The sequence below is a fragment of the Ruditapes philippinarum genome, unplaced genomic scaffold (assembly GCF_026571515.1).
Source record: "Ruditapes philippinarum isolate M1 unplaced genomic scaffold, ASM2657151v2 ctg3987_1_1_1_1, whole genome shotgun sequence".
Lineage (NCBI taxonomy): Eukaryota > Metazoa > Mollusca > Bivalvia > Venerida > Veneridae > Ruditapes > Ruditapes philippinarum.
The window spans coordinates 135,557-146,815 of NW_026862515.1; the positions used below are offsets into that span (position 1 = coordinate 135,557).

Consider the following 11,259-nt stretch of genomic DNA (forward strand, 5'->3'; position numbering starts at 1 on the left):
TTACTCTAAAATTATAAGAGATATCAACATGAAACTTTGTAGATAGATAGGTCTCATTGGGTGGAAGTGCAGTGCACAAGAACCGTAACTCTGCCTTGCCTTATTTTGAAGTAATTGCCCTTTGTTTATTTTTACTTTTTGACTTTGTCCTGGACAATACTTTAAAACTATTAGAGATATCAACATGAAACTTTGTAGGTAGCTAGATATAATTGGATAGAATTGCAATGCTTAAAGAACCTAAACAAAGCCTGGTCTAATTTTGGAGTTATTGCCCTTTGTTCATTTTTACACTTTGACTTTTACCTGGGACATAATTCTGATATCATCAGGAAACTTTATAGATAGATAGATCTCATTGAATAGAAGTGCAGTGCAAAAAAACATAACTCCGCTTTGCCTAATTTTGGAGTTTTTGCCCTTTGTTCATTTTTTTTATACTTTCCTGTGTCCAGAACCTTCTCGGGGAGCATCACCCGGTTCAACCGGTTCTTGTTTCTTTAGGCGCATCTTTTGCTAAGTGAAAGTCAGTTGTTCTATTCAGATGCCGATTTGTGCCTGAAATAACACACAGAGGGCAACTGAGGTCTTCCTCCTCCAGTAAAAGCTGACAAATGGCCATATTACCTCATGCTGTGTAAGTGCGATGTAAAACCCAATAAAAAACATATTTACTTAGAGGTATAGTAACTTGAAACAGCATCCATACCTATTATACATGTAAACTATATGTTATTTGTTGAAAAACTACAAATGAACGAAAAAAGCATTATGTTCTATTTCAGGTGACACCGTTTGGTAAGAAACATGAGGCTACAGAGAAGAAACTTGGCTTTGCTGCAGGAAATTCAGATCATCTCACAATGCTGAATGCATATAATGTAAGTTCATATATGAAATCAATAAAAATGTTTTCAACTTCAAACAATTGGAAGAAATTAATACAATTATGGGTGTTTTTCCTTTATACAAGTGATATCCATTTTGCAACCAGCTCTCAAAGTACATGTAATGCATACCCTGTAATGACAATTTAAACATTAACCTGGTGGAACCAAAAGTTTGCCACCAGCATAGATCCAGGTCAGCCTACATGATCGTGCAATGTGACCAAGCTCTATACTCTACGCTGACTCACTTAAATTTTTATCATGATATCCCTAGAATTTATAATGAACAGTCACCAAAACTGGAAGTTGTGCATGTTTATCGAGAAATTCAGCAGGTTACAGGTTAAATTCTATTTTATTAATCACAGACATACAAAAATTCAGGCTGGAATGTTAAAGGGAAAGACAAGGTTAGAATAAAAACTTGATTTCAGAAAAAGAATACTATAAATAATAAATCTGCAAATTTTCTGCCGCCAAATAAGAATATTAAACGAATGATAACAAAATTTAAATCGCTAAATCACCGATTTCTACAAATCAGTAAGCGCGGCCATGTTTGTGTATTGACCGTTTAAAAACAGGTGCGCGTGATGTCATTTCCCCACATCTTTAGTTTTATGATAAATCTAGTTGAATCGTAGGGAAATATTAATATAATAAAGTATAGATATGACAATTTAATTTTCACAGGAGGAGATTTTTTATGGTTCAAAATACGTAACAATATCCAAAAAAAAATAAAAAAAACAAGATTGCATTTGAGAAAAATGCTATGCCACCGCATTAATACAACACTAAGTAGTAGTGTAGGAACAGATTTTTTTGTTTCTATACAATTTTGAAGATTGTCATAAAGCATAGATCCCTGACCTTACTTATTCTTATTATCAGATAAGTGGTTACTGGTTAAATCTGTTGTTAACTCAATAAAAGATCAGAGTAGGAATATATCAATGCACTCGAGTCTAGTGAATTTGGTGGTGAAGGTCATATTTCACACAGCCTAAATTTCATGACTACATCAAAAAGACAACACAGTAAGACACTTTGTCAAAATCTAGGTCAGCTGAAATCAAAGTTCACTTTACATCTTAATCTGTGCACATGGTTCAAATTTCATAGCTGTACATCAAAGGAGCAGAAAGTATGTCACATCAACAAAATCTAGGTCACCTGATATCAAAGTTCAATTTTACAACTAAAACTGTGCACATGGTCAAAATTTCATTGCTGTACATCAAAGGACAAGAAAGAAGGTCACTGTCCCCTTGGGCAAGGCAAAATTTTAGACCCAAGGGTTTAATTCAAAACAATCTTGATGCAGGTCCACCAAACAACATTTCAAGTCAAATATCTAAGCTGTAGCTTTCTCCCATTCAGAAAACATTTGTTTTATTTTCTGTTTTTATTATGTGTACATAATGAGAATCACTGCCCCCGGGCAGGGCCAATTTTGACACCAGGGGAAAAATTTGAACAACTTTAGTAGAGGACCTATAGATGATATTATATAGCAAACATCAAAGCTCTATGCCTTGTACCTTCAGACAAAAATATTTTTTATTTTTTTACTCTATGTACATAGTGAAAATCAATGACCCCTGGGGGTGGGGCCAATTTTGATCCCAGGGCTATAATTTGTACAATTTTGCTAGAGGTTCACTACATAATGTTTCATGCAAATGTCTTAACTCTAGTCTTTGTAAATTTAAAGAAGATGATTTTTTAAGATTTTACTATATACATATAAGGAAAACCTATGGCCCCCGGGGCGGGGCTAATTTTGACACTAGAGGCAAAATTTGAACAACTTTGGTAGAGTTCCTATAGATGAAATCATTTAACAAATATTAAAGCTCTAAGCCTTGTACCTTCAGACAATAAGATTTTTTACTATATATATATATTTAAAATCAATGACCCCTGGGGCGGGGGCAATTTTGACACCAGGGCTATAATTAAACAACAATCTTGCTAGAAGTTCACTTCACAATGTTTCATGCAAAATATCTAACCTCTAGCATTTGTCAATTGCTAGAAGAAATTTTTTTAAAGTTTTTACTATAAGTTTTTACTATATACATATAAGGAAAACCAATGACCCCCGGGCGGGGCCGATTTTGACCCCAGGGCTATAATTTGAACAATCTTGGTAAGGGTCTACCAGACAATGCCTTATGCAAAATATCTAAGCTCTAGGCCTTTTGGGTCTTTACAAGAAGGTATTTTAAGTTTTTACTATATGTACATATAGTGAAAATCAATGACCCCCGGGGCAGGCTGATTTTGACCCTAGGGCTATAATTTGAACAATCTTGGTAGAGGTCTACCAGACAATGCCTTATGCAAAATATCTAAGCTCTAGGCCTTTTGGGTCTTTACAAGAAGGTATTTTAAGTTTTTACTATATGTACATATGGTGAAAATCAATGACCCCCGGGGCCGGGCCAATTTTGACCCCAGGGCTATAATTTGAACAATCTTGGTAGAGGTCTACCAGACAATGCCTTATGCAAAATATCTAAGCTCTAGGCCTTTTCAGTCTTTACAAGAAGGTATTTTAAGTTTTTACTATATATGTACATATAGTGAAAATCAATGACCCCCGGGGTGGGGCAGATTTGACCCCAGGGCTATAATTTGAACAATCTTGGTAGAGGTCTACCAGACAATGCCTTATGCAAAATATCTAAGCTCTAGGCCTTTTGGGTCTTTACAAGAAGATTTTTTAAATTTATTCTTTTAATTCCTTTTGGTTGCCATGGCAACCAGATTTCTGCATGGAATGTAATTCTTTGAACAACTTTGGAACCCCTTCACCCAAGGATCAATCCTGCCAAGTTTGGTTGAAATTGGACTAGTGGTTTTTCACAAGAAGATTTTTTAAGTTCACTATATAATCTATATAACACACACACACACAAACAAACAAACACACACACACACACATACACACAGGTGAATCGCTATATGCCACCGCATCGCAGATGCTGCGGTGGCATAAAAAAGTAGAGAAACAAAAAAATCAACGTCTACCGGTCGCACCACCTCAGGCCAGTGATGCCCGTAACTCCAAACAATGCTATGTTCATTATAGTCTCATCTTAATGTAATTAATCAATATTTCACAGATTTAATAAATATTTAACAAAGTTTCACAATCAAATAATGCAATTTAATAAACAAACGCACCAACGAATAATTGGCTGTTAATTATTGAACGGCGATAATTATCATTATTATAAAAATCCTACTAAATAGTACGTGTAATTAAATTTTTGCAGTTTGATTCTGACTTTCAAATTAAAAGGTGTGAACATATGTTATAATTGATGTACACATTTCAAAACTATAAGCAACTCTTTTGAAAAGAAAATTGTAAACATGTCTGTCAACGTATGATGCTGCGCATCGTAATCGTAGCCTAATATTAACTGCAGGCAAAACACTTTTATTGGCTGCTCAAAAATCTAATTTTCATAATTTATTCACACAATTGCTGGTTCTTAATACTTATGTCTAATACTGTGCATTGTCCATTTTAATTGTTCCTAATTTGCACCAAATGTTCCTGTCACACTGTGTACTGACGATTTTTATTGCCCCTTGTATGCCTCTGTGCCGACAGACCTTTTGATCATGCACAATGTTGCCCTGATTGGTTAATCACCCTTGTCAAATATTCTGATGACGATTTTTTTTACGCTTCATCAGTGAATCGAATGACCTTAGGGGAAATTTAGTTCCACACCTGTCAAATTATACTGTAAATTACAGCATGTCATAAAATAGCAACACATTTTTTTTCAGTTACCAATAATTATTTTAAATATTAAGTATTAGATTTATGATTTTTTGTTTAACTGGATTAAATTTACGGTCGTAGAAATGCGTATCTGTGTGGGAAAGGGATTGTGTAAGTAGATAACGTGGAAACTGGATTAACCCGAGAATATGCTTAATTACAGGGGAATGGGCAACCTGTTGCTGTTGGTACCAGTTTTGACTGGGTGCCTTTAGAAATAACCTAACGGACGGTTTTGCTTTCATACGGTATTAGTCTGGCTGCCGATTTTCCTGCGCCATTCTCATTTTTAGCGTCAATGGCGGAAAATCGCGTCCTCAGCAGATCTCTGCATATTGGATTTAGTTGATATTTTACGCTGAAAAAAAGATACATGACCGGCGATGTACCCTATTCGGAAAGCTTGTCTAGCGAAAATTAAGTACAAAATAAAAGGATATATCGTCAATTTGAAGAAGTTTCTCATAGTACCCAAATTAAATTGATGGTTTATCCTTGTAAATTAAGCAATAATTGCCAAATCATGTGGTGGGATCATCAGCAAGCTTGAAAATCGGACAAATGATAATTAATGTCGCGGCGTCTTCTATTAATTAATTAAAACAATTCAGTTCCATATGATGGTTTCATAAATAATATATAATGTACACAAAAAGATTAATAAGTTCTTCATCGAGATATATTTCAGTTGTACCAGCGTGTACACCTATACCGGAAGTGGGTGTAACACGTCACAATCTCGGTCTCGTCTGTCTCGCGAGAATGACAGAACGCCAAAATGGCGGCGCCCATGAACTTATTTCTCAAGTAAAAAATAGTGTCTTGAAACACGAATTTCTCACTTATAGGGTTGATGTCAACAGAAAAACTGTCATGGTACCTCTTTTTAAATAGTGAATATTTATATTAGACAGACATCAATCCATCCATTCCTATTCCTTTAACGGTAGTAAACTTTGAGTGTTTGTCAAAATTTAGCTGACAAACAAGCAGTTATTGTTTGTATTTTCACTAGACAGATTATAGTCTTTGGAGAGCTTATACGTAGAAAACATGATAAATTTATTTTAATTGTTTATGTATAGGCCTTTAATTATTTATTTATAGGCCTGGAAGGAAGCAAGGAAAAATGGTGGACAGGAGGCATATCGATTCTGTCAGGACAATTTTCTCTCTAAAAGGTCATTAGAGGTAATATTACGATGAAATCAGTTTAATTTTCAACTTTTTGATAAAAGGTCTTATACCTAAATGTGTGACTTCATGCATTAGGCTTGGTTTTAATAGTAAAATAGGCTAATTAATTCATACAAGGAGACATTACACACATCATACTGGGAAACTTATTGTCATAATACAAAACTTTAGCTTTACTTTTAGATGAATATGATCTAAATCTTTTCCAGTTAAGCTTGATTTACCATTTTATTCACAAAACATAATGAAAAGATACTTGTAAACATCTAGATAGTGTCTGTATTTTTGTGATAGTGAACAAACTACAATCTGTACATACTATATAAGATGTCCAAAGTTTTATAACAATATTGTAATATTTGATGTTTAACTAGATGTTGTCCAGTATGAAACAGCAGTTTGTAGAGTTGTTATCAGACATTGGGTTTGTGAAGGAAGGTATATCTAGTAGAGATGTAGAAAGAGCGGCAAGAAATGGTGAAGATGGTGTGGTCACTCTGACAGGGCCTGAGGTTTCTTAAATTGTTAAAAATATGACTAGAATGGAGAATGGTGTTCATAAATTGCTGATTTTGTACTTACTTTTTCCCCTATGTTGTAATACAGCTGTCTTTGAGCTTAGACAATAAAGTAAAGGATTTAGACAGCAAACATTTATTGGTGTCTTTTTGTTCTCTAATGTAAATTGCTTAAATAAAATATGTTTTAATCTCTTGATATTAGATAAAAACTGTGCTCATTTTGATACTGAAAGAAAGTGATGCTGTTCATATAGAAATTGTATCAAGAATTAACATATTTGCTGAAAAATTTAAGTAATTTAAACCAAAGTGTTATGTTTACTACTTTGCAGGATCATGTGAAAATAAAAGAAGTAAAATTCTCATATATTATGTTTGATGTGAATTTTACATAGAAATACAAGGAGTATGTTATATATGTATATTACAGGCCAACTTGAACTCTAAGAATCTTAAGTTGATATCAGCCTTGTTAGTAGGAGCCTTATATCCAAATATTGTACAGGTTCTTACCCCAGAACAGCAGTATGCCCAAATGGGTGGTGGTATGTTTAGATTATCTCTACATCTTTTATTCAGGACTACTGAAGTGAAGTAAAGTAATAGCTGGATTCAGTATCTCTAACATTTCAACACAGCTAAAATAATGCTAGTGAATTAAAATTATTTCATATAAGGGGTTTATGTTGTATATATTGTTTATATTAAAGGTTGCTGGTCCAAACATTGTTTGCAAAATAACTTCAACTTTAATCTAAAAAAAGTCAATTTTTTCAAGGGAAATAATTTAGGAATGCTTGTTTCATTTATTTAATTTTGTTTATACTGAATAGTTTATACTGAATTTATTTAGTTAGATTGTGTAGGAATCTGTATAACACACTTTTGAAACTGTTGTTGGAACCAGCAAGTACTAAGCACTGCAGTGAGTGTGAAGTTCCTTGCTGAAGGAAACAACAGCTTGCCCCTTAACAAGTAATGAACCCACACCACAAGCCATCGTACAACTTGTTAAACTATTCGGCAATGCCATCATTTATTTAGCTTTTTTATCAGATTAAACTAATTCATTATGTTTAAGAACAAAAGGTTCAAGATAAAGATTTTATGTCTTGTATTTATTATTTTCAGGGGCAGTTGCTGTAGCACCAAAAGCTGAAGATATAAGATTTAAAACTAAACCTGATGGATATGTAAGTCATTCAGTCATTTATTCATACTTATGTATCTAAAGGTGGCGGGGATATAGAAATAGTCTCCGTCCGTCTGTCCTTCCAGGCTATTGAAGAGAAGTAGGGGGGCAAATAACTGTAAACAGAACAAAATAATTCATTTCGTAACAATAGAATAAGGGGCCATGGCCCTCTATTAAACAAAAGAAAATAACAAAAGAAATGGCCCCTTAGTCCATTTAAATGGCATGTCCGTTTGTCTCACATTTTTGTCCAGAGCATATCGCAAAAAGTATTTGAGGTATAAACTTGAAACTTATGGGTGGATAGATCATATTGAGGAGTGCAGTGCACAAAAATGATAACTACCCTGCATAATTTTTCAGTCATTGCCCTTTGTTATTTTTCAAACTTTTATGCTCTTTATTTTTGTCCAGAGCATAACTCAAAAAGCCTTTGAGATAGCAACATGAAACTTCATACATTGATATTTGTCACTCAGGAGGTGTGCAATTACACAATTTGAGTCCATTACATTACACAATGTTATTGCATTACAATTTTGCAACAATCTTCAGTCACAATGTAAGTATTGATTATCATCAGAGAAAATTAAAGTATTATTTTACATGTATTGTTCTTAATTCTTGCAGGTGAAAATACATCCATCATCTGTGAACTTTCAAGTGAGATTTTACGAGAGTCCATATTTGGTGTATCATGAGAAAGTAAAAACTACAAGGGTGAGAAATAAATTTTATTTAGAAACATTGAAATTAGATTTAACATTGCTGCAAAGGCCTAATGTAATATATCAATATAATATTCTAAAAAATGATTGTAATTGTGGAAAATCAATACTTTTTTTGTTCCAATTTTTATTTGTATTCACATTCACGTATAAATATTCATATTCAGCATCATGTATTATGATGTTTATTCATATTAGCTACCGCATGTATTCTTTACAGCTCTGAAATACCATTTCAATTACTTTTTTACACAGGAATAGATTAATATTGAGGGAAATTTAATGTCTTGTAACAAATTGTATTTTAGATATATATCAGGGACAGTACTATGGTATCTGTGTACCCCCTGTTGTTGTTTGGTGGTGGAGAGATAGGGGTGGATCTATCACGGGGGAACTTTATACTTTCTGTGGATGATGGCTGGATCAAGTTTATGGCTCAATCTCATCAGGTAAGCTGTTATAATGGTTGAATGTCTCAAGTTTATGGCACAACCTCTAAAACAATCAAGTTAGTTAATATTTATTATTATTTTGTAAATAACAATATACAGTTATTTCATATGTAATTTGGGAACAGTCAAACTATTGGACCAAGGAGGGGGTAGTGTTTTGAACTGTTGCCCAAGGCCGTAGGCCGAGGGCAACAGTTCAAAACACTATCCCCGACACCGAGGGACAACTGTTTGACTGTTCCCAAATCACATATGAAATAACTGTTTTATTACCTGACCAATTACTGTTTTAACAGTACTTGCAGAAGAAAAAAGGAACATGCACATATGTTCATAATTAACTTAATACTTTAACTATGTCACGTCACGTCTGGTTCATGATCAACATCGATGGAAGCTTCAAGTGGGATTCCTCTATGAAGTCAATGACGTAAGAACACTCGAGGGAAACAATCGAAACTATTGACCGGTCACCTGTTCGCAAGCGTTGACGTTTTTAGAATTTCAGAAAAAAGTATAAAATACCAAATTACATTTATATAAGGTATCAGGTAATAAAATAGACTCTTAAGTGATACTGAGGTGATACGTTTATGACCCTGGCATGTAGATATTGAGCTGTTTGTCTGTCTAGGTTAGGATAGGTACTTTTTCAAATGATTCTGTCAACAAACAGTTTGGATTTTACTTGAGACTGGCAGATCTAAAAGTCATAAGTTCCTGACTTTTAATTTGTCAAAGGGAAATTGAGGTGTTCTGTTACAAAAGACTAGTGCAAAATGATGAAGTAATTTTATATATGAAGAGACTAGTGTATTTATATAACTTTCACAACATTTCCTCATATATTTTCAGATAGCTGAGTTAGTGAGAGAGTTAAGACTGGAACTGGATCATTTGTTAGAAGATAAAATTAAGACCCCACATATGGACCTGTGTACCTGCCCCAGGGGCAGTAAAATTATAGACACTATAGTTAAACTTATTACCACCCAATAGGTGCTAAATAAAATAAATATATAATGGTGAAAAGTCTTCCAGGAGTTTGTTTTGATATTCAAAAGAATTGTATACAGCTTAAAGCAGTGTGCCTAAAGATTCCTATCAATTTCTAGGAAAAGTAAGGATTTGTTCTTAGTAGAAGAATTTTTGTGAAGCCTGATAATAAGGGGGATTTAGGTAAGTTTAAGGCATTTACTACTGTAAAAGCAGATGTATTCACTAGGCCAAAATGAAAGATTTGCAAAATTAGCAGCATGCTTCATAAGTCATGGGGTAGAAATATTATGATAAAAATCTTTTTAACATAAAATCTGCAATGTACATGTATTATTTGAGTTGTGAAACATGGCGAACTGGTTAAGGTTATTAACTAAAACCACTTGACTATCACCTCTGTTAGATTGAATCCTGCCAGAGACTTTTTAGCTCACCTGTCACACAGTGACAGGGTGAGCTTTTGTGATCGCTTTTCGTCCGGCGTCTGTCCGTCCGCCCGTCGTCCGTCCTTAACTTTTACTTTAAATGACATCTCCTCATAAACCACTAAGCCACTTTCATCCAAACTTCACAGGAATGTTCCTTTGGTGGTCACCTTTAAAACTTGTCCAAAGAATTTAATTCCATACAGAACTCTGATTGCCATGGCAACCGAAAGAAAAAACTTTAAATATCTTCTTTTAAGAAACCCAAAGAGCTAGAGCTTAGATATTTGGCATGTAACATCTTCTAGTGAGTGTCTACCAAGTTTGTTCAAATAAAAGTCCTGGGGTCAAAATTGGCCCAGCCCCAGGGGGTCATTGATTTTATTTATATGAATAGCAAAACCTTAAAAAAATTTCTTTCAAACACCCCAAATAGCTAGAGTTTAGATATTAAGCATGAAACATCTTCTAGTGAGTGTCTTCAAAGTTTGTTCAAATAAGAGCCCTGGGGTCAAAACTGGCCCCGCCCTAAGGGTGTCATTGCTTTTAACTATATGTGTATAGTTAAAACTTAAAAAATCTTTTTTGAAAAAACTTAACGAGCTAGTCCTTAGATGTTTAGCATGAAACATCTTCTAATGGGCGTCTACCAAGTTTGTTCAAATAAAAGCCCTGGGGGTTTAAACTGGCCCCGCTCTTGGGCCTATATACAGGTGAGCGACTTCAGGGCCCTCTTGTTTACATATACTGAATTAATCCACGTGCAAATTCCCAGGTGCACAACAACATATGCTGACTAACATTCCTGTAAAGTGTCATGCCCCTTGGTCAAACACTTTTTTAGTTACATGCAACACAACATGAGAATGGACGGACGAGGGTAAATTTAACTCCCCCCCCAGTTGTGGCCCAAAAAGTGAAGTATTATTATGACCTTTTTAGTTAGATTTTCATTTATGTATATTGACTTCAAAACTAATAATCTATTGACACAGGCCGAGTTTCACAATCTTTCGTACATTTCCAAAATGCAGTCATTTT

At 34.3% G+C, this 11,259-nt stretch overlaps 1 protein-coding gene across 1 annotated transcript in view; it reads left to right on the forward strand.

The window, feature by feature from the left end:
• Window positions 1-9,829, forward strand: part of LOC132719343 (putative ATP-dependent RNA helicase DHX57) — a 40,705-nt gene extending 30,876 nt beyond the window's left edge. Inside the window, exons 20-27 of the mRNA XM_060703107.1 lie at window positions 786-881; window positions 5,806-5,889; window positions 6,270-6,407; window positions 6,847-6,961; window positions 7,548-7,609; window positions 8,242-8,331; window positions 8,648-8,791; window positions 9,650-9,829. Of these exons, the coding sequence (XP_060559090.1) occupies window positions 786-881; window positions 5,806-5,889; window positions 6,270-6,407; window positions 6,847-6,961; window positions 7,548-7,609; window positions 8,242-8,331; window positions 8,648-8,791; window positions 9,650-9,793 (873 nt within the window). The 3' untranslated portion in view covers window positions 9,794-9,829. The remainder of the gene's footprint in view (window positions 1-785; window positions 882-5,805; window positions 5,890-6,269; window positions 6,408-6,846; window positions 6,962-7,547; window positions 7,610-8,241; window positions 8,332-8,647; window positions 8,792-9,649) is intronic.
• The last annotated feature ends 1,430 nt before the right edge of the window (window positions 9,830-11,259 follow it).